We start from the raw sequence: 27940 nt of genomic DNA on the forward strand, positions 1-27940 counted from the left end.
TCTCCTGCCACTGGCCAGTTTTTCCTCATTTTCTCAACGTTTCAAGGTGGATGCCTTCAAACCTTGACCAGTCAATTTTTTTGTGTCTCTCCCAGAGTTCGATAAGTTCCTGGAGGAGCGAGTGAAGGTGGTGGAAGGTTCGCTACCGTCTCCCCCCGGAGGAGGAGGAGGGAACCCCGGCGGTCCCGCCGCCGTGGTCGGCGCCCCTCGCCGGAGCTCCTCCCACAAGAAGCCTGAACGGACGGAGGACACCCTCTTTGCCTTGTAAAAAATAAAAGACACTTCCCCCCCAGGGACCCGTCTGTCTCTCGCTCGGGTCCCCTGGGGGACTTAATTACAGCCCCATTCCATTGCTGCCCAGCAGGGGGCGGGGGGGCGGGGTGTAGCGAGCGACTAGCATTCACCTCCTCCTCGCCATCCTTCCGCCAGTGTTGCCCAGCCCAGCCGACGCAGACGAGGTCCCACATGCTTGCTGTCACCGTTGCAGCATCGCATCATCGCCGCTTTCTATCCACGTGTTGATCTGCTCCAGCTGTGGAGAGAGCTGCTCGTTAGCTCGTTAGCTCGTTAAGCCGTACTGAATGTCAACATAGACGCTCCACCGGAGGAAGAGGACCTAAAAACCAGCTGAATGTTTGGTTAAAGCTGCAATCCATAACTTCTCACGAATGAAACGTCTACAAGATGTCTTCTAAATCCTAACAGGTTTCTTAAAAAACGTATGTTTCTAAATATCAGTGGGTGCTCAAGCCTTTCAACCGTCACTGACCACCCAAAATTATATGTATTTGGCCGCCGATCCCATCTCAAAATATTTTGTTCGTGGGACCCCCCCAGAAGCAAAAGATTTGAGTTATATTCAAAAAAGTATATATTCAAAGATTTGCACACATTTTCATGATTTTTCAAAAATAGCAGATCTACAAGCTTGCAGTGCGGCACTCATTTGAATGATGATATAACATCTATATTTGAAAAACCTTCTTTAAAACCTTGAAAAGTTGGTTCTCACGAAGGAGAAAAAAAGCTCAATTCACCCTCTCTGCCCAAACTGGCTTTCCGTTTCCGGTAGTAATTTTGGCGCTTGGTCCAGGTAGGTCTGGGACAGAAACGTTATGGACTGCAGCTTTAAAGAACTAAACTTGCGGTGGCACTGTTAACGCATTGCTGAGGTGACATAATGTTGAGGTATATGATACTGTGTTCATTTTTACTACGTTTAGCTAATCGCTACTTTATGCTATCTATTATTTTTAATGGTTTGTACTGTACTAAGTACTAGCGCTGTGTCATGTCTTATCGTCCATCCATGGGAACTTCATTCTTTTTCTACAAAATATTCCAGTTTGAGATTTCTTTTTAAAGCAGATATAATACTGAGATGCGTCTGTGGAAGCGGAAGCGTTTATTTACTTAGCGTGTTGCCAGGGTGACTAACGTTAACCCATTGAGACCTGAAGCCGATTCTACATGTCTCCTAAATCTCAACAGTTTTCTGAAAAACGTATGTTTCTATGTCAGTGGTGCTCAATCTTTTTCACGTCAAGGACCCCCAAAATGATATGTATTCGGACCCCCATCAAAATATGTTGTTCCAGGGACCCCAAGAAGCAAAGATTTGAGTTAAAAATGTTCGCCTTAAAAATATATATATTCAAAGATTTGCACACATTTTCACGATTTTTCAAAAATAGCCGATCTACAAGCTCGTAGTGCGGCACTCGGTGCCGCGCTATGAGCTTGTATATCTGCTATTTTTGAATAGCCCAAAAGTGTAAAATAATGCTTTTTAGCTCAAATCTAAAAATGACACAGTTCCAGGTCTTAATGGGTTAAAGCAGATATAATACAAGCAGATATAATACTGAGATGCGTCTGGAAGCGGAAGCGTTTATTTACTTAGCGTGTTGTTGCCAGAGTGACTAACGTTAACACGCTAACTTTGATGTTGCCGTCCCCCAAATATAATAGATACTTCATTAGCTTTGAAACTTTCATAACTGAAATAGTACTCTGCTTAACACATTGGGTGCCAGCATTTTATAATAACAGATTACGTTCGGTGCCGAAATCTCACCGTTGAGCTGCGCAGCGCTGTTTAAACTGTAGACTCCACGACGTGCATCCCATGAGAAAAAAAAGCATGTCTCCATTTTAGCCGATGGTGCTGGCTAACGCCTGGAACGATAACATCGCTCACGCGAGTAACAATGGCGGAGCGATCGTGCACACAAAATGAGTCATTTTCCCCAGCGTAAAAAGTTTCGGAGTTATAGGGGTTTTAGAGAAGGAAATAGAGCGGAAGCGGATGTGCGCCATGCTTTTTGACACGATGATGCATCTGGCCCATCCTTGTCAGATTCACCGTGGGTGATCCCAAAGCTGCTCCAGCCCCTCCCGTATGGGAAAAAACGAAAAAGACACCAAACACGGTTCGGACCGTGTTCGGCACCAGAGCGCTACTATGTGAAAACACGATCGAGACTGTGATCGGCACCCGATGTGTTAATCAAAAGGAAAAATAAAACAAAGCCACTTGTTGGTACTCACTGTCGACACTTCGCGTTATTTAAGCAAAGTGAGTTTCGGGTCTATAAAATTGTTTCAGAAGTTGCAGACAAACAGACGTAATCACTTAAGCCCTTAATGTATTTAATTGTATGATGAATAGGGAACGTAGCTTGATCTGCAAGTTTTTATTTCATTTCTCTCGACAAATTCCGCTTATAATCAGTGGTGGAAAAAGTACTCAAATTCTTTACTTAAGTAAAAGTATCAATACTGCAATATAGTATTGACTTATCGAACTCTGGGAGAGAATCTAAATACTCTGTTACAAGTAAAAGTCCAGAATTAAAAATGTACTTGAATAAAAGTACAAAGGTATTGGCATTAAAGTGTACTTAAAGTACCAAAAGTAAAAGTACTAAAATGTTTGAAAATAGCAGATCTACAAGCTCACAACGCGTCGCATCGCGACGCGTTGTGAGCTTGTAGATCGGCTATAATAGCCTATGAATAAAATAGGGCTTAAGTGGTTAATGTATGTTTCATAATATCATAATCTATATCTGAAAAGTAACTAGTAACTAAAGTTTTCAAATAATTGTAGTGGAGTAAAAGTATAAAATTTGCCTCTGAGATGTAGTGGAGTAGAAGTAAAAGTATTGGAAATTGGAAATACTCAAGTAAAGTACAAATACCTCAAAATTGTACTTAAGTACAGTACTTAAGTAAATGTACTTTCCACCACTGCTTATAATGACACGCCCAAAATACGGACGCCAGGTTTTATAAGTGGTTAAATAATCACAGCACACTTCTCAGCCATTTCAACGAATGTTACGTCGTCCTGAATGACCAATCATCACTTAACAATGTCACGTCTTGACATATTGAATCAAGCTCAGAGTTGAGAGACGTTATCATCACGACATCCGGCTCGTTGTCCGTCCCAAGCCGAGCGGACGTTGTTTGTGCACTTTGAAAAGACAAGGAGAAGAGACAGATCTCGTGTATATTAATTAATCCTTTTGTGTTTACAAGATGGCTACTATTTTTATAGGGAAACGGGGAACTCTTTAAGACTGAACTTGACTTTGCACATTCAGTAGCTTTTCTAACTCGTGGATTTCCAGCCCTCTTCTTCTTCTTCTCGATACAAAGCACACTTTTTAGAAGTGGAAACACACACAGACCTCCTGTTAAACCCATTAAGACCTGAGACCGATTCTACACAATGTCAGTTTTTAGAATGTCTTCTAAAAACATTTTTTTCTTTTTTAAACGTATGTTACTATGTCAGTGGTTCTCAAACTTTTTCATGTCAAGGACCCCAAAATGTATATGTATTTGGCCAAGGACCCCCATCTCAAAATATTTTGTTCCAGGGACCCCCCAGAAGCAAAGATTTGAGTTACAAATGTTCGCTTGAAAAAATATATATTCAAAGATTTGCAACATTTTTTTACGATTTCTCAAAAATAGCAGATCTACAAGCTCGTAGCGCGGCACTCGGTGCCGCACTATGAGTTTGTAGATCTGCTATTTTTCAATAGCCAAAGTGTAAAAGAACGCTTTTCTTTTAGCTCAAATCAAAAAATGACACAGATGCGTTCCAGGTCTTAATGGGTTAAACCAATAGAGATCACAACATAAAAAATAAAAGTAATATAAATCATAAATGATATGAAAGGAATATGGCACCGCAATCTACAAGCCAAGTATAATGCTAGGCATTATAATCGACTGAATGAAAACACTTACCCTACGCTGCAAGCATACATTAACCACTTAAACCCTACCTGAGTCCCCCAGGGCTCTCTACTAGGCCCCCCTCTGTTTGATCTACAAGCAGTGTGATCTACAAGCTCACACCGCGTTTTGAGCTTGTAGATCGGGCTATTTTCACCGACCGTTTGCCCCCCAGATATAGGACGCTAGGGTTCAAGTGTTAACACCCCTATTGTAAAAGATGTATTCATATTATATAAATGTTAATTATACTATATACCTCAACAAATATGTGAATATGTCATGTCTATCGAGTAAACAAAAAGAATAACTTGTATTAGTACATAATGTTTGTTTGATTTTGAATCCCCGATTGTACATTATTAATTTTGTACTTGGTTCTGGGTGAAACCAGCCCTGAGAAGTAGCATGACTATTGAAGTATGAAGGTCTGATTTTTTGAAAAGACACATTCCTGACCGTTTGATAGAAACAGAACATATTTCTGTTCATTCTGATGGATCATGTCCTTGTGCTGGAGGAGCTTTTTACCCTCCTCTGTGGCTGAGCGATTGATTTGCACCAAAGCATCTGTAAGTGGAATTTAAAAGTGCTTATAAGGTCACGCCTGGAGGCCGAAAGCTGTTCTGTTGACATTCCATCCCTTTGCCAACGTTGGTTTATTCATTATAGTTTTACGTTGGCACTCGAAGGTGTTCTATTTCATCCCCCGTTTACACCGCCAGAGGTTTCGTTGTTTGTTGTTGTTTTCAACTCGTTCCCTTAAAGGGCCATACCAGTCTGATGTGGACCTGGAGCCATTAGCAGAGATTGTCCTTTGTCTTCAAAATATGTTGTGTTCATATACTGGACCTGTAGGTTTACACTGCAGTGTATACTTTAGTAGATTTGTAAACGTCCCTCACTCACTGGCCATTCATGTTGAAACAGTGTGGAGGAACAGTCTTTAAGTACAGGTAATTCACCCTTTTGACAGTCACTACGCTGTTTATTTTTTAGCTAATATTACTGTACTACTCAAAAATAGAAGCCATTCTAATTAATGCATCGATATCAACACATCTTTCCAGATGTATTGACAAGAAGAAAAAGTGCTGAAATTTGAGCAAAATATTTAGCTTGAGTAGGGATTTTGGCGTTTAACGATACAGTGAGTTTTGGCTGACATTAACACATTTAGATATATTTTGTAATTTGCATTGAATATGGACAAAACATAAGCAAACATTACATCTCAAATTGTGGAGGTTTATGTAAACTATTTGACGATGGACAATGACATGTAACACTGGTATGGTCCTTTAGTTTAAGGACCTAAAGCGTGTCGGCAAGAACTGTCTCGAAAGGCGCCATCATGTATTGGAGTCACTCATTACCTTATCAATTAACAGTATATGTATTCCTCCTGAGGGGATATTCTTCATTGGTCATATTAGTTTATATAATAGCTACAGAGTGACATTTTAAAACAAAACATGATTTGCCTTTAGCATAATAATGACTAAATGTATTTTAGGATAATCAAGTAAATTGAATTAACCTGAGCTTTAACTTTGCTTTAGTTTTTGCACTGTTCTTATTGGAGTAAAAGTATAGCTCTTATTATGGTGTTAACGGGCAATTCAAATAAATAAATATAACATCAAAGTCTTTACAATCAAACATACTGTGGTGTCCACTTTACAAAGCTCCTGCCATCGCAACGCAATGGGCAATGCTTTAACGGCTTAATTATGTGTGTGTGTGTGTGTGTGTGTGTGTGTGTGTGTGTGTGTGTGTGTGTGTGTGTGTGTGTGTGTGTGTGTGTGTGTGTGTGTGTGTGTGTGTGTGTGTGTGTGTGTGTGTGTGTGTGTGTGTGTGTGTGTGTGTGTGTGTGTGTGTGTGTGTGTGTGTGTGTGTGTGTGTGTGTGAGTGAGTGAGTGTGTAAGAGAGAGAGCGAGAGAAAGAGAGTGAGAAGCCCAGTCCACACCAATGCAACGCAACATAAAGCTGCAACTCGTCTCTGTCAGCTAAAAACCTGTCCAAAACTGTTACTGTTATGTATGTCCTCGTCTAGAGGAAAGTACAGTTACTTTTTTTTGTTTAATTGCAAAAGTAGCAGATCTACAAGCTCAAGTGACGCTGTAGTATGATCAAGTAGGGCATTAATTTAAAACACAAAAAGTTATGGAGATATGGAGATCAGAGGTTTGCAACGATTACTGCAACCACTTGCAACAGAATCCTCCAAACTGCATCGACCTGCAACGGCTCAGTTCAGAGTTCAGACCGCTGCTGCAACTGGTTAGAAGTTAGAAGTTGCAATGAATTGCGTTGCGAATCATTGGTGTGTAAACTGGCCTTGAAAGGATCCCTGGCTTATATGATATAATAAATATGCCTCAATACATTATAATTGCCCTCTTAACAGCTAACATTTAAAACATCTTAAATATTGTATTTATCTTATAAATAGTTCCATCTTTTACTCAAGTAATGACCGTCGCAAGTTGATGATGTCATTTGTCCATGTGTGGTGCAGCCCTATGGAATGTATAGAATGTATGGAATGCATGTGCTAATAAAAAGTATTTTAAATATTGTTTTGATGCTCATATTAACCTTAGGAAGTATTACATTGTTTTTTATTAAGACATGCTAATAACATTCCTTAGGGCTGGACCACACATGGACAAATGACATCATCAACGTGTACCCCCTTGAGTAAAAGATGAACTATTTATAGAATAAATACAATATTTAAGGTGTTTTTTTTTTTATTCTTAATTTTAGTTATAGAGGGCAATTTGAATGTATTAAGGCGTATTTGGCTCCTTTATTGGGATCCCTTTTAAATATTGTTGTGTTAACTTGCTTTCATGAAGCTTACGGTTCAAGTCCAGACTGCAACATGTATTCCTCTAATCAAACTGTACGGCTCCAACACCGTTACTGAATGTCTTTGAGAGGTCCATGATGAAGGTTTAACTAGTGGTGGAAGATGTACTGAGATGTTCTACTTAACCCATAAGACCTGAGGCCGCTTCTAAACATTTTCTAAATCCTAACAGTTTTTCGGGAAAAAATATAAAAAATGTATTTTCACGATTTTTCAAAAATAGCAGATCTACAAGCTCATAGTGCGGCACTCTATGAGCTTGTATATCTGCTATTTTTGAATAGCCAAAGAAATCTAAAGTGACACAGACGCGTTCCAGGTCTTAATGGGTTAAGACCTGAGGCCACGTTAGAAGGCCATTCTAAAAATGTTTGTTCGCTTAAAAGAATATGTATATTCAAAGATTTGCAGACATTTTCAGGATTTTTCAAGAATCTACAAGCTCATAGCTCACTCGGTGCCGTGCTATGAGCTTGTATATCTGCTATTTTTGAATAGCCCAAAGAAATCTAAAAATGACACAGATGCGTTCCCGGTCTTAATGAGTTAGGTCAAAGTAGCAGTACCAAAAGTAAAAGCACTAATAATTTAGCAGAATGTCCCGTTTTCACAAGATTTGTCAAAATGTTTTCTTAATTTTGTCTTTTTTTTTTTTTAGAAAATAACCGATCTGCAAGCTCACAGCGTGTTGCCTCACGTAGCGTAGTGAGCTTGTAGATCGGCTATATACACATATTTTTGAATAGAAAGTATAAAATACGGCTTAATATGATGCACACAGTGCAGTCTTTGTCATTTAAATCTACAAAGTAACTTGTAACCAAATGTCCAAATAATTATAGTGGAGTAACAAGTCCAATATTTGCCTCTGAAGATGTACTACTGTAGTGGAATAGAACTATAAAGTATTGGGAAAATGGACATACTCAAGTCAATTAAAAGTACCTACATTTTACTCAAGTGCGGTACTCGAATAATTGTACTTAGTTATTTCCCACCACTGCTAAAACGTGCGGTATAATAATTGTATGGATCTGGTTTTTAAAGGTATGTGTTGAGTGTGGGAGTCATTGTGTCTGGTTGTTCTATCTATGCTGACATTAATACATAAAGTACAGTTCAGATTGTCTTATTGTTTTGACCGACTGTCTGCACGTCTGTTAACTGCCCAATAAAACACTAGCAACGTGTGACCTCTAACCCCCAGTGCTGTCTGTGGTTCTTTTACAATCAGTGTTAACCACTGGTGTCAGCTGTGTTGATTTTGACAGCAAATTTTGATTTAGTTTTAGTCTTTTGAATAAAATTCCTTTCGGTTTTAGTCATGTTTTAGTCATCTGAAATGTTTTAGTTTTTGTCTAGTTTTAGTCGACTAAATATAAGATTATAGTCGACTAAATCTACAGTTGATTTAGTCGACTAAAATGTATGTTGGCGGTGCCTTGATGGCGTCGTAATGGCTGATTTAACACTTTGTTGCATGCTGAAAATAGCCGATCTACAAGCTCACAGCTTGTAGATCTGCTTTTTTTCAGAGTGCGACCAAACATAAAATACTGGATCTCTCCACTCGTCCCTGACTAACATTTTAGTCTAGTTTTTATTTGTTGATGAAATTGTCAATATATTTAGTCTTAGTTTTAGTCATCATAGCTTAGTTTTTATTTAGTTGTCAGTGAAAAAAGGTAGTCGACCAACTGGGCATACAAGTAGACAAGTGCATTTTGTCTTATATATAACACCAGCGCCGCTATTCCAAAGCCCCCTCAGGTACCTCGGGGGGGGGGGGGGGGGGGGGGGGGGTTGGTAGATCTAGTTGAGCTGGTCATTTTAAAAGCAGTTCTCAAGTCTAAAAAGTGTGGGCACCCCTGGTGTAGTGGTTCTGTTGTGGTTCCCATGACCTTCTCTGGTTCAAGGCCCACATGAAATTCTTGGAATGGTTCAACAGCCCACCCACTCTGACCACACCCACTCTGACCACTCTATAAGTACAGAACAATATCACACTGCACTGTATGCACACATGCTGCTGATGCAACGCTGGCAGCACGTTTCACTGTAGTGACTGTTGATTGTCTGATGTATTCTCTCTGTCTCTCTGTCTCTGTGTCTCTCTCTCTCACCCCCTCCTCCCACACGAGGGCACGACCTGTAGTTGTAAATGCCCATTCTATAGCGCCCGCCATCAGGGCATACAGAATGTTCTCAGCCCCTCCAGTCGGTGTTCAGTCTGTGTTTTATTACAGAGATGACAGTGAAAACTCCTAAATACAGGCAGGTTTAGGCGCCTGCCTGTTTTAGCCTATTTAGGTGTTTTCAACTGTTTGTTTTGGTACACAGGGATGTTTTTCCCACACTACTCCAGTGGCTGAGTGGTTCTCAACCAGTGGTTTGGGGACCACCAGTGGTCCTTGAGGGCGTTCTAAATGAACCAAATGGAGCCTTATCATAAGGGTCTTATGTGTCTGTAACTCTGAGAGTGTACAAATGGAGCCAAATGGACCCGTTAGGGTCCATTTGGCTCCATTTGTACGCTCTCAGAGTTACATTGACATTGATTTTGCAATATAAATTGGGGTCCCAGAGATAGAAATGCCATTAAATGGGGGTCCATAGTCTAATGCATGTCAAACTGGGGGTCCTTGAAATTAAAATGTTTGAGAATCACTGCTAGAACCGTAAACGTCTTCTCTTATGGGGGTCCCTGGCATATCTTTTGAAATGGGGGTCCGCAGGCTAATAAGTGTCAATTTGGGGGTCGACATGAAAAGGGTTGAAAACCACTGTATTAATTAGAGGGACATGACGGGTAAAGTAAATGTATGTATGTATTGTTTTGATAAGTAAACACAGGGCAAAGTTACATAATGTGCCTTTAAGTAAAATAAATCAGAGTACTTCTCAGCACTGCTTGCCTGTTGCGCAGCATCACTGGCAGATGTCCAAGTTCTAGTGAGCGACAGCGTTGCCAAGTCTGCTTATTATAAGCGTGTTGTGTTTTTTTTGGAGCTTGTTTCTAAAGTGTAGTTGCTTATTTGGGCTTGCTTCATATTGTTGTTTAAACCCAGCGGTTCTCAAACATGTTCATGTCAAGGACCCCCGGCCTAAATTATTGTATTTGTACGCGGACCCCCATCTGAAAATAATTTGTGCCAGGGACACCCATAAAAGGATTTGTGTTCTTAGAATGTTTCAAAAACATGCCACATCAAAAAAAAATACAAGTCTACAAGCTCACAACACGACGTTGTGAGCTTGTAGATCTGCTATTAAGTCATTTTGCTCGGGACCCCTAGTCGTGTGTGTGTGTGTTATCATGCGACCCTAGTTGCTTCTTTTGGGCTTGTTTTCATAGAGCTGGTTGCTTGTTTCTCTCACAAAATCTGGCAACACTGACACTTTACAGGCACATCCATCAGAACCATATTAACTCACATACATGCTCATATATGTCATAAATGACACATATATTGTGTCATAATGTGGCATAATTATATGTCATAATACCCCTCTGGTATGTTAAACCAGTTCACTGTACTACTGTAGGTCATTGACCTATATTTCCTCTCCACACCTGGTGTTTTCATCTCTCAATCAGATATTAGATGGAAGTGAATTTAATGCAGTTGGCCGACATAACAATGTGAACTTTTATTTCTAAGCATAAAGCTCATTGGATATCAATTATAAAGGCCCTTCAGGGGACATTTATAATAGAAGTAATTCTAAGAATTATTTACATTTAATTGGTAGAATATTAGTCATGTGTGTTCTGGCCAACATAAAGTTTATAATTATATTAGTATAATCCCTCTAAATGTGTACACAGCCTCGCTCTCTCGCACTCCCTCTCTCTGTGTCTCCCTCTCTCTCTCTATCTTTCTGTGTCTCTTTCTCTCTCTCTCTCTCTCTCTCTCTCTCTCTCTCTCTCTCTCTCTCTCTCTCTGTGTCTCTCTCTCTCTCTCTCTGTGTGTGTGTGTGTGTGTGTGTGTGTGTGTGTGTGTGTGTGTGTGTGTGTGTGTGTGTGTGTGTGTGTGTCTCTCTCTCTCTCTCTCTCTCTCTCTCTCTCTCTCTCTCTCTCTCTCTCTCTCTCTCTCTCTCTCTCTCTCTCTCTCTCTCTCTATGTCTCTCTCTCTCTCTCCACCGTCACTATTCTGGTAGAAAATACATGATGTAATCTGTGAAGCCAAATGTGTGACGTCACATCACCCCACTCGGTTTCCCGGCTCCTCATTGGACCATTTCCACTGGTTCTACAGGAGGAGGAGGAGGCGCCGTCTACCGGTCTAACAAACTTGGGGCTTTTATCGAGCCCGCCTTCCGCTGGCTGTGATTGGCTGTTGGTAAATAAACAGCTCCAAGCCCTTCGCCGAAACAAAAATAAATAAATAAATAATTCAGGTGACACATTTTTATTAAATGTTTAATCATATACAAACAATCACAGCATAATGATTATTAATGAAGGTTTTTACTTTATTTACAACACATTAGTAAGAGCTAAGTTATTATAATAATTATGTTATTATAGATATGGACTGGAGATAATCATGTAGAACATAGCCATTATACTACATTATATAATCTAACTGTTACATACACGGACATTTAATTGAGCTCTTTATATTTAATTTTATAATACTAACATTTAATTATAGAGCTTTTATCAAAACAAAGTTTCAAAGAGCTTAAGAAGAAAATAATGAAAGAATAGATGTGCAAAAACTGCAAATAAAAAAAGAACATTGGGAACAAATAAAATAATGATAAAAAAAAGAAAATGTAAAATGTAACCACACATTAAATAAACTGATGAATATTCTTTAAAAAATCTAACCTTAGTAAAATGTAAACAGTGGAACGTGCGCCTTCAGCTTTCTGATTGGCCGGCACGGGTGTCACTCACGTCCTGGGTGGGTGGAGTCAGGACGCTGATTGGCTGAGGTGGGCTGTCAGTCACACGCACGTGTGTGTGTGTGTGTGTGTGTGTGTGTGTGTGTGTGTGTGTGTGTGTGTGTGTGTGTGTGTGTGTGTGTGTGTGTGTGTGTGAGCACGCGCGCGCGCGTGCGTGTGTGTGTGTATGTGTGTGTGTGTTTCTCGGTGTCGCCGTAAACACGTCGCCGTGTCGTTTCTCTCAATGAGTCGCTGCTTCTGTTTGTGACACAAAGTTTCAGCATTATGGATGATTATCGGCTGATGATGGATCGATAAATACATCGATTATCGATCATTAATAATTATCGGGAAGGAAAGGAATTAAAGGAAAGAAGGGACCGCTTGGAAGGAAGGATAAGTTCTCTTTGCTTTAAGGATCAGATGTTTTTACTTTGAAAACAATTACAAAGCAAACTGTAAGAAGAGGATCTAAAGATGAATAACTTGTCTTTTGACGACGACCCTTCGCTGGACAACCTGGATCCGACGCTGTCTCTGCACGACCCCAGCGACATAGACACTGCCTTGCTCAACGACATAGATGGTAATAATGATACAAATACTTCAACTGTTAATTGATTCATTTATAGTTCCGAGAGAGAGAGTGTGTGCAACAATGTATCCGATTCGGATACATTGTTGCACACACTCTCTCTCCCGGGAGTTACAAATATATCAATACATCAATTCTTTGTTAATACATCAATTATTTGTTATTTACAGTTATTTACACACACACACACACACACACACACACACACACACACACACACACACACACACACACACACACACACACACACACACACACACACACACACTCACACTCATCAAGATCAAAGCTCACAGTTCACCACTGTTTTGGCTATAAATACTTTGTAAGTATTATTATTATTATTATTGTGTTATTATTGTTATCCTACAGCATCGTATTCTTCTGTATATTGCTGCTGCTGCTGTAGTAATAATAATAATAATAATACTAATATATTGTAAAAGTGGTAACAATAATAATAATAACTTGTCCCACATTTCTTTGGGTCAGTAGCATCATGTGGTATATTAGCCAGCTAGCATTAGCACGCTGGCCCCGCCCCCTCTGGTCCCCCCCCCCCACACACACACACCAGAGGTTACTCCAGTGCATTCCTCCTGGCTGGGTTCATGCTGCTGCTGTCACACACACATGGGTTACCCATAGAATATTGTGACCTATGATGCATTTTTCTATGGACAGGTAAAGACTGTATACATTAAAGGCCGGGTCTATAGAATGCATTGTATCTGCATTTATAATGCATGATAATGTGCATACGAGGCATTATAACACGTGTTATAATTGTTTATACTTATGCATGACAACTTATAGCAGGGGTGATGCAACTTTGATGATGGAGAGGGCCACTATATTTCCACACTCACTCCAGAGGGCCACATTGCATATACTGTCGGCCCATTCTATGTTACACAAAAGTAGCAAAAATAGCAGATCTACAAGCTTAAAACGCGTCGCACTGCGACGCGTTTTGAGCTTGTAGATCTGCTATTTTTGCTATTTTTGAATTGGAATTCAGATTTTTTTTGTGCAATTTTTTTTAATTTGAATACCTGAAACGTAACATTTTTTATTTAATTTCAAATGCATTTAGTTATACTTATGTTAACTTTATGAACTTAAATACAGAAACATTGGACATAAAAAGACAATACTTGTCATTAAGCTACTAATATAGACTGAAGTAATTAAAGCGGGTCATGTTTGCATGTTTGGAATTGTAACAGCTGAAATCAATAATATATCAGTATCCCGATATTGACCTGCGGGCCGCATTAAGTGAAGGTGGGGGCGGCATGTGGCCCCCGGGCCACCAGTTGCCCATGTATGACTTATTTATGAAGTATTATAAGTGCTGGTCATGGGTAAGTGGAACACTCGCCCCAAAACACACTTGCCCCCCTTTTTTCCCACGGACCGCTCGCCCCCCCCAGCAGCGGGCCACTTGTCCCGCTTGCCCCCAGCAAGTCGGACCACTAGGCCCGCTTGGTGAGAACAGACTACTGATGTTAAGTTAGGAGGTAGTTAGGCTAAAAAGCATTTCTAACGACGGAGGCGCGCCGCCTGTTAGTGGACTTGAGTCACGAGAGGCGCCGCCGAGCAAGCTCAGGCGAGCGTGTCGCCGGGCCGAACGTTGCAAAGTCTGCTTCAGCCGACTCAGAGCCGTTCCAGTTATGTCCCGATAGGCTCTATGCACAGCAGCCATATTGGAAAGACATTGGGCATCTCCTTCACTTCCTTCACAGGTGTTACCAATGATACTAATGTAGACTCTGTTCCGTTCTGGACAAACAGAGTCAAGGTGCTGCTGATATTGTTGCATGTTGTCTCACTGGAAACACTCTGCTACACCAGTGGGTCTCAAAGTGTGGTCCAGGGACCCTCATGGTTCCTTGAGGGGGTTATAAATGGCCCTTTACGGGTGTGTAACTCTGAGAGTGTACAAATGGAACCAAATGGACCCGTAAGGGTCCATTTGGTTCCATTTGTACTCTCTCAGAGTTATAGGAGTCCTTGAAATTAAAAAGTTTGAGAACCACTGTGCTACACTAAATGGAACAGAGCCTTCATTAGAATCATTGGTAACACCTGTGAAGGAAGTAAGGAAGAGGCCCAATTTCTCTCCAATATGGCTGCCGTGCATTGAGCCTATAGGGACAGAATCGTAAATCACCCCCCCCCCCGACATCTCGGTACCCCCGAGATGTCAAACATGGCAGAGTAGGTTCTTGTGGCCAGAAATACCTGGTGGGTCCGACCGCTACTAAGGTCGCCGGATTGGTGTATCCGACAGTCCCGATGTCGCCGGATTTGACCCGTGGCAAGCGTGTTTTGGGGCGAGCGTTCTTGTATTCCTGGTCATAAATGCATTATAAGTTCAGAGGAACAGCACATTATAACTACCACTACTTAGTCACTTTAAAAGGGTCTTTGTTATAATGTTATGCATGATTATAAGCATTTATAACTAGTGTTCTGAAGCCTTATAAGTGCATTATAATGCATTAGAAATGCTATTATAATGCATTATAGACAAGACACAACCTCTAAGTAAAGTGTTACCTGGTATATCGTGCTGTTCTGCTGAGTTTATAGTTATTATACAATTATAAACATTTATAATGAATGTTATAATGCATTGTAAGCACATTATGATGCATTATAATAGACCCGACCTCAATATACAGTCAGGCATTGAAAAGTTGTTATAGACTTGGAATAAATTCGCTTTGCGCGTTTAACCACATGAACCCAAGCGTCCTTGTTCTGGGGGCGAAAATATCAGATCTACAATGTCACGACGTGTGGCGTTGCAACGCGTTGCAAAGATATTTAGTGTAGAGGTGGAAAAAGGAGGGAGTCCAGTAGAGATAGACCAGTGGTTCTCAAACATTTTCACGTCAGGGACCCCCAAGTTGATAAATATTTGGGCGCGGACCCCCATCTGAAAACATGTTGTGCCAAGGAGGGACCCCCAGAAGCAAAGATTTGTGTTAAAAAATCGTCACTAATGCTATTTTTGAACAGCCAACGTATAAAAGGTTAAAGTGGTTGAAATGATTGTGATGTTATGTTGACTACTTTTGCTGGGGACCCCCTGGAACCCCCCGCCAATGGTCCCCGGACCCCACTTTGAGAACCACTGAGATAGACCCCTGGGGGACTCCGGTCGACTATAGTGTTTTATTATATTCTAGAAATTCTAGGCACACATTTGACAATGCTCTATGCCAGTGGTTTTCAACCAGTGGTCCGGGGAACACCAGTTGTCCTTGAGGGAGTACGAGGGGGTCCCCAGCAAAATTTGTTAATAGCGTCACAATCATTTTAACCACTTAGCTTTGGCTATTCATAAATAACAGATATACAAGCTCATAGCGTGGCACCGAGTGCTGCGCTATGAGCTTGTAGATCTGCTATTTTTGAAAAACCTTGAAAAAGTGTGCATGTCTTTGAATATATATATATTTTTAAAGCGAAAATTAACTGATATCTTTGCTTTTGGGGGTCCCAGGCACAAAACATTTTCAAATCCGCGGCCAAATGTATATCAATTTAGGGGTCCTTGGCATGAAAAAAGTTGAAAACCACTGCTCTATGCTGCAGATACTAAAAACATCATTGATTGATTGAAATGTTTATTAGGCAAAAGAATGTAAAACAACACAGTTACATTTATAATGCTTTTATCTAAAAGGTCCGGCCAGATCATCATGCAGAATGAATGTGTACATCAGCATACAACTACTTGACCTGACCATCATTTTATATCAGACCTCAAACACAACCCAAAAAATCACCCAAAAAAACCCCAACATTTCCCCACAAGCAATCTCGGATTTCCATAGGTCACCGATTTCGGTGTAACGCGGAATTGCTTCATTTTATGCTCTGTCGTAAGACGAAAAATGAAAATAGCAGATCTACAAGCGCTTGTAGATCTGCCAAGTGTTCACAGAGTGACGACTGCCTGCCGTACGAGGAAGTATAAGTTAGGTTTGGGTGTTGTGTATAACGTGTGCATCCTCCTGCTATAAGGCACTTGACAGCTTCTTCCCCAAAATGTGACCGACAGTAACCTCTGCACAGCAGTGGCCGATAGTAACCCCACGCACGAGTGAACGAGCCTGGCAGACAAGCAGCTCTCTCTCTCCCTCTCTCTCTCTCTCTCTCTCTCTCTCTCTCTGAGTCTTGGGGGCTGGTCCGCATAGCAAGTCTGTGAGGCGAGAGCTGATTGGCTGGGAACGATCACCTCATACAAAACATTGGTTTACAAATCCAGGCTGCTCCGGTAGCACACACACACACACACACACACACACACACACACACACACACACACACACACACACAGGAGCAGCCCTGATGTTTCCGTAATAATATATCCCTCATTATTTGCGCGATTCAAATACTTTCTTTGTCACATGCTCGTACGTGCACAGTGCACGTGCAGCGAACTTAGGGTCGGTGTGGCAGACTGTGCAACAAGTACCCACACCCACACACACACACACACACACACACACACACACACACACACACACACACACACACACACAGTGCAAAAATATGGCTTAATGCAAGTAAGGTAATGAAAGATGAGAAATACAAGTTATATAATCCACACCTAAGCACTAGTAGTACTAGTGTTGAGTCATACAGTTGTAAGTAATACAGTTTAAAAACCGTTGTAGCCTCTGTATACCATTTATGTTTACTTTGCACCTTCCCTCCAAACAGAGGAGATACACAATAAACACAGTTTAGAAATGCACCGTGCCTGGTTCTTGAGGTAGGATATACGTAGTTCCATACGTTACAGCCACAGAAATGTGATCAGTGAGAGAGTCTCTACAACATTGGTTCTCAAAGTGGGGTCCGGGGACCCCTAGGGGTACTTGAGGGGGTTCCAGGGGGTCCCCAGCTAAATGATGGACAGGAACCAAATGGACCCTTATGGTTCTGTAACTCTGAGAGTGTACAAATGGAACCAAATGGACCCTGATGGGTCCATTTGGTTCCATTTGTACACTCTCAGAGTTAAATTAACATTGATTTTAAATATAAATTGGGGTCCCAGAGATATAAATGCCATTAAATGGGGGTCCGTAGCCTAATGCATGTCAAACTGGGGGTCCTTGAAATTAAAATGGTTGAGAATCACTGCTAGAGCCGTAAAAACTTCTCTTATGGGGGTCCCTGGTATATCTTTTCAAATGGGGGTCTGCGGGCTAATAAGTCAATTTGGGGGTCCTTGACATGAAAAAGTTTGAGAACCATTGAGGTAGGATATACGTAGTTCTATACGTTACAGCCACAGAAATGTGATCAGTGAGAGAGTCTCTACAAGGTAGAGATACAGGCAGGCTCTTTCACTCTCATTACAATTATTATAATAATAGTTTTGGCCTGAATACCTAGTAATGATATTATAATATTATTGCCCACACTAATATTGAGATTTTTTTTGCTATTGCGATATCACACACATTATAACGACCGTATTGCCACATCCCTCTTGTCCAGACAGAAATCAATTTGCGACGAAGAAGCCAAGTTGTTTGAAACGTGACTGTGACATAACGTGACCCTGGAGTCAGGCGTGACTATATTGCCCTGGGGGGACCATAACTAACAACCACGTAAACCTTATATCAGTGGTTTTCAACCCTTTTCATGTCAAGGACCCCCAAATTGACACTTATTACCCCCATAAGAGAAGGTTTTTTACGGCTCTAGCAGTGATTCTCAACCATTTATTTTAAAGGACCCCGAGTTTGACATGCATTAGGGCCACGGACCCCCATTTAATGGCATTTCTATCTCTGGGACCCCAATATATATTGTAAAATCAATGTTAGTTTAACTGTGAAAGTGTACAAATGGAACCAAATGGACACGGGTCCATTTGGTTCCATTTGTACACTCTCACAGTTACAGACACGAAACACATAAGACCCTTATGATAAGGGTCCATTTGGTTCCTAAATTTCTATAATTTAACTGGGGACCCCCTGGAACCCCCTCAAGGACCACTGGTTGAGAACCACTGCTATATATACTTAGCTGACAGGGGATTCCCAGGACGCTACACTACCAAATCCAAATCTCTTCGGCGAAGATAGCCGCTCTACAGCTCAAGCGACGCGTGAACTTGTAGATCGGCTATTTTCGTGGAATGTTCGCCGTGAGTTTGTGTGGTTAAAGATGTTTTCCAGGGATTTAGAACTTTCAAATGGGCTGCCAACCAACTGTGCCACTGTACTTGTTATAATATTTATAATATTATAACAATATAATATATTGTTATAATATATATATATATATAATATATATATATAATATAAAGAGCGGATCCTGCTCTATACCTGACTTTGTCCGTGTTCACCGTCAACGTTCTGATTGGTCAGACCCGTCAACAAAGTGATTGGTCAAGCTTCACGTGACACATGGCTATAAACACATTATAAACACATATCGATGGCGCCGCTACCTTCACACAGGGTGTGATTTTTTTAGATTCATTTGGCTATTCAAAAACAGCAGATCTACAAGCTCATAGTGCGGCACCGAGTGCCGCGCTATGAGCTTGTAGATCTGCTATTTTTGAAAAATCTTTAAATATATATATTTTTTAGAAGACCTGAGGCCACATTCTACAAATTATCTTTTAAGTAAAAAAATCTTTTAACAGTTTTCTGAAAAAAAAAACGTTGTTGCCATATCAGTGGTGCTCTAATCTTTTCATGTCAAGGACCACCCAAAAGGATATGTATTTGGCCACGGACCCCCCATCTCAAAATATTAAGTTCCAGGGACCCCCAGAAGCAAAGATTTGAGTTACAAATGTTTGCTTAAACAAAAATATATATATATACATTCAAAGATTTGCACACATTTTCACGATAAAAAAAAAAAATTGCAGATCTACAAGCTCGTAGCGCTATGAGCTTGTGGATCTGCTATTTTTGAATAGCCAATCCTGGTCTTGATGGCTTTTAGTCTCAGTGGTGGATGTGAAAGGTTTTCTCTTTTTTTCGGTGGGGAGGCAAAAGTGAACATATTCTATTGGATAACATGGCAGATATGTGGCCAATGAACAGCCCAGAAATGTAATGTCTTCAGTGGTGCTGGGGGGGGGGAGGGGAGAGGGGGAAGAGGGGGGGGGATGCCAGTAGATGGATGATGCAAGCTTTGTGGGAGAGGAGCAATGGATGTGTCCTTCAGAACGAGGGCTGCTAAATCCAGGCCAAGTTGATTTCTATGTACCTGCTCTGATTTCACATCTGGTTCATCAGACCAGGTCCAGATAAGATGAAGATAAAGCTTTATTCATCCCTGTGTGTGTGTGTGTGGGGGAATTCAGGTGTTGTAAACGGCAACAGCAGTAAACACAGGATAGGTACAGGTTAGAATAAAGAGACTAGACTGAGATGTTATACATCTGCACTTGATCTGAGTTAATATACGTATGTATCAATGTATTCAATGAGACATCTTGTTTGAACGTTTTTTGTAAAAAAAAAACTGAAAAAGCTTTATGTTTTGATGTCAATAAAAATGACAATGTTATTGTAATCATTGCTATAGTGTTTGTTCAGGAACTCTACAGAAATAAAATGTATCAGCTTCAGCTTTATAGTGTTCCAGTTCCAATTTTGTTTCAACATTTCATCTCTCCTGATTGGATAAAATTAGTATCCCAGTATCCCAACGTGAAAATGTTATTTTGTGTTGACTAAAGTGACGGGGACGGGGGGGCACCCCTGTTACTGAACAAACACATCATAGCAATGATTACTATCAGAATATATAGCTATTTAACACATATATGAACAGTATTTTTTACAAAAACATCTCCACTCATTAGTGTCCATGGCGTATTGACCTCAGTGCGTTCTCTCTGCTCCTCAGACATGCTCCAGCTCATCAACAACCAGGACATGGAGTTCGGAGGCCTGTTCGACCCCCCGATGCCGCCGCCGCCGCTCTACACAGGAGGACCTCCTCCCCCCCAGGCCCAGCAGGAGCAGCAGCCTCTCCCTGGCCTGACCCGCTCCATCTCCTCCCCTCCACCACCCCCCCCATCCACTGCCTCTACACCTCCATCCTCTACATCCTCCTCCTCCTCCTCCTCCCCCTCCTCGCTCCAGAGCAGCAGCCCCCACCTGGACGCCCTCCTGGGCCCTCCCATCACCCGCACCAGCTCCTCCACGCCGGACAAGGCCTTCATCATCAAGCCCCCCCCCACCTTCCAGCAGGCTCCTCTGGCCCAGGTGGTCAACCCCAGCCCCAGGCTGCAGCCGCAGCAGCAGCAGCAGCAGCAGCAGCAGCAGCAGCAGCAGCAGCAGCAGCAGCAGCAGCAGCAGCCACAGGCCCCCAAAGCAGAGCTTCCCCTCCAGCCTGTTCTCAGCCCCCCTGCCCCTCCGGCTGTTGCTGCCCCTGCCCCCCAGACCCTGGTTGCTGTTGCTGCCTCCCCTCCTCCTCCTCCTCACGGTTCTCCCGTAGGAGGACAGAGCCCCCCGGTGGTGTTCTGCTCCTCCGTGCCCCCCCAGGCCCTGTTCGCGTCGGCCCCCGCCGTATCCCAGCAGCAGACGGTTCAGCTCCAGGCTCCGTCGCTGCACCAGGCTCCTCCTCCAACCCTCCAGGCCCACAGGGTCACATACAGCCACCAGAATGGATACACAGGTAAGGATGGGTTCTTATTCTGTACCTCATATACATGGGCAACTGGCGGCCCCCACCTTCACTTAATGCGGCCCGCGGGTTAATATCGGAACACTGATATATTATTGATTTCAGCTGTCACGATTCCAAACATGCAAACATGACCCGCTTTAATTACTTCAGTCTATATTAGTAGCTTAATGACTAGTATTACAATTCTATTGTCTTTTTTATGTCCAATGTATTTGTATTTAAGTTCATAAAGTTAACATAAGTATAACTAAATGCATTTGAAGTGAAATAAAAATATAACTTTTCAGGATTCCAATAAAAAAATAGCAAAAAATTCCAATAAAAAAAAATAGCAAAAATAGCAGCTCAAAACGCGTCGCACAGTGACGCGTTTTGAGCTTGTAGATCGGCTTGTAGATCGACTTTTTCTAGGGGCCAGTTTCGATTTGAAGCCACCCGTAAGTGCTCTTTTAGAGCGCTTTTGAAGGAGAGTAGGGATTTACACTCCTTTACGACTGTTGGTAGGGCGTTCCACATTTTGGTGGCATAGCAGGAGAACGAATTGAACCCCTTGTTTGAGCCAAATCTGGGTCGAACGTGATTAGTGGAGCTACCTCTGGTGTTGTGATTGTGGACTTGATTGACGTTTGTATTTTGACAGGTACATGGGTGTCTTTGTGGTGTAGTGTATCTTGTAGACCAGGGCCATTGCTAGTTGCTGTACTCTGTCCTCTACCCTGAGCCATCCCACCCTAGCAAAGTGAGCAGGGGTTAGATGAGTTGTGGGTGTAAGGCCAAGCAGTAGCCTGACTGGTTCCATTTGTACACTGTCAGACTATATCGTTTTTTCTTTTGTTTTTACTGGTGAAAACTCTTCCAAGACCAACAAATGAACCACTTAAGCCCTATGTGTTCTACGTACTTCGGAGAATACCCAAAACACGTATATATTCCAGGGTTAATGTGGTTAAAATCTCATCAGACACAATATATCCGATTAGAATTTCCACCACTCCCATCTTCTATCAAAAATGCATATGAAGCACACAGCGAGACGCCATCGTCCCCGCTTTGACAGCGTTCCACGTCGAGCGACAGAACCAGACAGCTTGCCAAGTCCTCATGCGTGATACTGGCCGAGGTAGCCCGCCGCTACCAGCCTGCTGTTGCCCCGTCTACCAGCCTGACGCCCCTCCCCCGTCTACCAGCCTGCCGTCCCGCCACCCACCAGCCCGCCAACTAAGCCAGCTGGGAGACGCTTCTCCTGCACCTCAACGTTTAAATATGATTCACTTCAAGTTTGGCAGCAGAATCCACCTGACTGGCACGAAGAACCTGAGAAAATAATAATAATGCGTGCAATTTATATACAGTAGCGCTTTACAAAAACAACTTTATTAGGAAAGTAACTAGTTGAAAGGGTAAAGAAAAACTAAGCAAAACAAAGGTGTTAACTCATTCCCTGCCTAGAACGACTAAAACGACTTTTGATTTTTTTTACATTTATTTTTTAAATTTGACCCAAAGACCAAGGAGATATGATTTTTCGAAGATCTAGACTCCCATCCACTTCCTTGTTAACTTAAAACTTAAAAATTCTGTATCTCGGCTCCTGAGTACTTTTTTTTTTTAAATGAAAAATCTTGGCAGTGTGCAAACGCGGCCAGAAATAATTCAGGCAGTGAATGAGTTAAAAGCTAATGGGGGACTTGAATTAGGTAGGTAGGTACGCGTTGATTTTGAATAATGACTACTACATTTACTTTACCAGAGTCCTAAACCACCGATTGCCGATGTTTTGACCAATACATAAGTTTCCAAATCAATTTGAAAAACTTTTCAGATTTAATAACATTTAAACAAAAAGCAAGGAAATAAATACAAATAAAAATAAATAATGTTTTGATGAATAAATGCAAAATATTGAATCATTAATAAATACAAATATATAAATATTCTCTTTACATTTCTTCATGTCTGAGTCTCAGACACACAAACACACCATATCTGATGTTTTGTAAAGCCGCGTCACACAGCATTTCCTGCCTTATGGATATGGTAGCCTCTATATTGATACGATTATCGGCAAAGGAATACGATACGATTATTGCCATATCGATTAATTGAGCACAGCCCTAGCTCGGAGAGAGTTCTATAGGGAACCACCGAGAAGGCCCTGTTGTCACCCCAGGTGACAGGTTTCTTTGTTTGTCCTGGGGATGTCCAAGAGGTTGGCATCACCGGACCTGAGCGGGGGGGGGGGGATGCCCATCATAGGGGGGGGGGGGATGCCCCCCCCCCCCCCCTATGATGGTGTAATCCCATAACCTAGTAGGTGACTTTCTTTTAACCCATTGAGACCTGAAGCCGATTCTACATGTCTCCTAAATCTCAACAGTTTTCTGAAAAACGTATGTTTCTATATCAGTGGTGCTCAATCTTTTTCATGTCAAGGACCCCCAAAATTATATGTATTTGGCCACGGACCCCCATCAAAATATTTTGTTCCAGGGACCCCCCAGAAGCAAAGATTTGAGTTAAAAATGTTCGCTTTAGAAATATATTATGTTCAAAGATTTGCACACATTTTCATGATTTTTCAAAAATAGCAGATCTACAAGCTCGTAGCGCGGCACTCGGTGCCGCGCTATGAGCTTGTAGATCTGCTATTTTTGAATAGCCTAAAGTGTAAAATAATGCTTTTTAGCTCAAATCTAAAAATGACACAGTTCCAGGTATTAATGGTGGGTTAATCACATATATGGCTCTATCAGTCCGGTGATTGTCCCCATGGTGATTGTCCCCATGGTGATTGTCTCCATGGTGATTGTCCCCATGTGACACATGGACTGGCACCACATGTTCCCAGCCAGCAGACACTAGTCTAGACAGTGTTGGGGACAGATCTGGGGACAGGTACACTAGTGAAATATTAGACAGAAACGACTGTTGAGACGGAACGCGTGAAAATATTCTCATCATTGTGGGGGAAGACTAAATAAACAACGCTTAACTTTTGTACGTGATCTTGCCAAATATTTGATTGAGGCGGAGAAAGAGAGAAGGGAGCGCATCTGTTTGGCAAAGGAAAAATACCCAAACAAGGTGGCCTTTGATACGAATGGGTGACAACATGAAATGTCCAAAAAAGGGAAGAGAGAGACTAAGGCACTCTTGTGGAAAAATTAAAAAGCCTTTAACCCATTAAGACCTGGAACTGTGTCATTTTTTGATTTGAGCTAAAAAGCATTATTTCACACTTTGGGCTATTCAAAAATAGCAGATCTACAAGCTCATAGCGCGGCACCGAGTGCCGCGCTACGAGCTTGTAGATCTGCTATTTTTGAAAAATCGTGAAAATGTGTGCAAATCTTTGAATATATATATTTTCATAGCAAACATTTTTAACTCAAATCGTTGCCTCTGGGGGTCCCCTGGAACAACATATTTTGATGGGGGTCCACGGCCAAATACATATAATTTTGGGGGTTCTTGGCATGAAAAAGATTGATCACCACTGATATAGAAACATACGTTTTTCAGAAAACTGTTGAGATTTAGGAGACATGTAGAATCGGCTTCAGGTCTTAAAGGGTTAATAGTCTGGCAAATGCATGTCAGGAATAAAAGAACACACCTACGCGTTGCGGCAACAATGCCTTCATCACAGGGTGATTTGATTGAGTTATTTGATCCTGGGAATTTCCCCGCAGTGTATTTATCCCTTTCAATAACACACACACACGCACACGCACGCGCACACACACACACACACACACACACACACACACACACACACACACACACACACACACACACACACACACACACACACACACACACACACACACACACACACACACACACACACACACACACACACACACACACACACACACACACACGGGAATCCCCACGTGCTTCTTGGTTGCAGGTCCACGTGGTCGTAAACCAAGAGGCCTTTATTTATGGTGTGTTTAGTGTTGTCACAGCGGTTTATGTGGCCTGACGTAGTCATGAGCAGATTAATAATAAAATAATGACACGAGTACAGTGAGTCACCCCTCACCCAGGACTCCTCTTAGTCACCTCCTCTGATTATTTGAGCCAAGGCTTCAGACAATTCGTCCATTTCCCATGTCGGCAGTGTCACTTTTGTGCTAGTTCACTGGTTTGTAGTTCTGTTCGTTTGACTTATAGGAGGAGTTCACCCAAAAAATGACTTATTTTCTATCAATTGCACACCCCTTGAATCCCTGGATTTATTTTTGTTTTTGTGGCATTCCTAAGCCAATAATTTGATTCCCGTCTCCTACCGGCTAATGTATCCGGTAGGATACACACCCGGTCATCAAATTATTGGCTTAGGAATGCCACAAAAACTCAAATAAATCCATGAATTCAAGGCTTCATGGGGTGTGTAATTGATAGAAAATAAGTCATTTTTTTGGGTGAACTCCTCCTTTAACGTCGGAGTGGTTGGCTCACTCAAAGCAGAACTACAAGTGAAATGGCTGCCAAAGTGGGGTCAACCACGGCGTTCCTTTCCCATTGGCTGACTGACGCCCGGTCAAAGTTGACCAATTATTAGAAAGTCACACGTGTCGACGAACGTCAGCGTCGACTCGAAAGTATGAGTAAGCAGCACAAGAGTTATTATTATTATTATAATAATTGAATTGACCCAACGTGTACAAACTACAAAGTTGTATTGGAGAAGTGAACTTTGTGTTTGGTGACCTGTGACCTTTGACCTCAGGCTACTGAGTTTGCTGCCATGTGTCCCTGTCAATACCATAGAGTTAAAAATAATAGAGAGGCAGGGCACCGGATATCCCCTCCCATCCATTTGCATTGAGTTGCTCATCCTGCGCATGGGCCGAAATCACCCCTTCTTCCGGGTTGTGAAATGTGACGGGCGGGGCCTATTTGGGGGCTTCTGCGACACGTTACGCGTCACCTCGTGACACGTTTTGCGTCACCTCGGTGCGCAGCCCCGTGCGCAAGCTTGTGAGTCCAGCCCATTGGTCGAAACCGTTTTCGCTCGTTCGTGTTAGTGGCCCCAGCTGTTTTGAGTTTCAGTACCAGTGGCGTGCACAGACATTTTGAGGGGCAGGTGCTCAAGTAAATTATACTTTTTTTTGCTTACTTGGTCTGCTCTTTTTTCCCTCTACACCTATACCTCTTTGCCAAAAATAGCCGATCTACAAGCCCACAACGCCTCGCAGCGCGAGGCGTTGTGGGCTTGTAGATCTGCTATTTTTGGCTAAAGTTCTCCTCAGAAAAGGGATTCTAGGTTTCGAGTGGTTATGGTAAAAAGAAAAATCATATCACATAAAGATTTGGCGGACCCCCTGTAGTAACTCTGAGGACCCCCTAGGGGTCCCGGACCCCCTGTTGAAGACTCCTGAAAAAAACGTTTTTTTTCCTTTTTTTCAAAAGGGTACTTCTGGTCAAGAGGGCAAAGGGCAGGTGCTCTAGCACCACCTAGAGTCTATCTGTGCACGTCCCTGTTCAGTACCTATGAATGGCCAGCATGTCCAATGAGCTTCAATGCAAACCTCTGGATTCAGGGGGGCTTGGTCAACACAGAGAGACAGCTGTCAGAGAGAGTTCTGCATAGTTTGTGTGTTAGCTGTTGTGACCATGTAGAGAAACGTCAACAAACAAACCATCGCTTGACTTCACAGGTTTTGGGTTACCCCGTGTAGTCGGAAAAGAACCCAACGACAGGGTGAGCACACAAACACAGGCTCTGATAGGTCAGGATAGATAGAGGGCTGTGACACGCTTTCTAAAGCCTCTCGACACGCACATACTGTTCGTGTGACCGTGCTCTAAGTCAGGTGGCACTGCCAGTCTGCCACTGTGCTGGCCTGGGCCATGAAAAGAGAGAGATTATGACGATTATTCAAAAATAATTGCCATTATCTCAAATAATTGCGACTAGGCGATGATGTAATAATTGTGACAGGCCAATAACAGTGCCCAGCCCTCTGATAAGGGAGGTCAGAGGTCACCCACTGACTGACATCATCAGACCACTGATAAGATAAGAGTTCACCTATTAGCCTGCAAACAAACCATCATGTTATACAGCTATTAGCCTCCATATTCATCAGTGATGCCTGTTATAATAATGAACCCATTAAAACCAGGAACGCATCTGTGTAACCACTTTAACCATTATTTTATACTTTACCTATTCAAAAATAGCAGATCTACAAGCTCATAGAGCGGCACCGAGTGCCGCGCTATGAGCTTGTAGATCTGCTATTTTAGAAACATCGTGAAAATCTTTGAATATATAATTTTTATAGTGAACATTTTAAACTCAAATCTTAGCTTCTGGGGGGAGTGGTCCCTGGAACAACATATTTTGAGATGGGGGTCCACGGCCAAATACATATAATTTTGGGTGTCCTTGACATGAAAAAGTTTGAGAACCACTGATTTTATAGCAACATAAGTTTTTTTTTTCAAAAAACTGTTAGGATTTAGAAGACATTTGTAGAATCCCCCAGAAGCAAAGATTTGAGTAACAAATGTTCGCTTTAAAAATATATATTCAAAGATTTGAAACATTTTCATGATTTTTCAAAAAAATGCAGATCTACAAGCTCATAGAGCGGCAATCG

General features: G+C 41.9%; 2 protein-coding genes across 5 annotated transcripts in view; both read left to right on the forward strand.

Annotated features, from left to right (window-relative positions):
* Positions 1–2918, forward strand: part of tom1l2a (target of myb1 like 2 membrane trafficking protein a) — an 86032-nt gene extending 83114 nt beyond the window's left edge. For all 3 annotated transcript variants that reach the window (XM_084071170.1, XM_084071171.1, XM_084071172.1), the window contains one exon: positions 96–2918. In XM_084071170.1, the coding sequence (XP_083927296.1) occupies positions 96–268 (173 nt within the window). In that variant the 3' untranslated portion in view covers positions 269–2918. The remainder of the gene's footprint in view (positions 1–95) is intronic.
* A 9316-nt stretch (positions 2919–12234) lies between these two features.
* Positions 12235–27940, forward strand: part of srebf1 (sterol regulatory element binding transcription factor 1) — a 43738-nt gene continuing 28032 nt past the window's right edge. For both annotated transcript variants that reach the window (XM_084071148.1, XM_084071149.1), the window contains exons 1-2: positions 12235–12611; positions 20538–21311. In XM_084071148.1, the coding sequence (XP_083927274.1) occupies positions 12503–12611; positions 20538–21311 (883 nt within the window). In that variant the 5' untranslated portion in view covers positions 12235–12502. The remainder of the gene's footprint in view (positions 12612–20537; positions 21312–27940) is intronic.

This window comes from Gymnoscopelus microlampas (assembly GCF_963454915.1).
Source record: "Gymnoscopelus microlampas genome assembly, chromosome: 11".
Taxonomy (NCBI): Eukaryota; Metazoa; Chordata; class Actinopteri; order Myctophiformes; family Myctophidae; genus Gymnoscopelus; species Gymnoscopelus microlampas.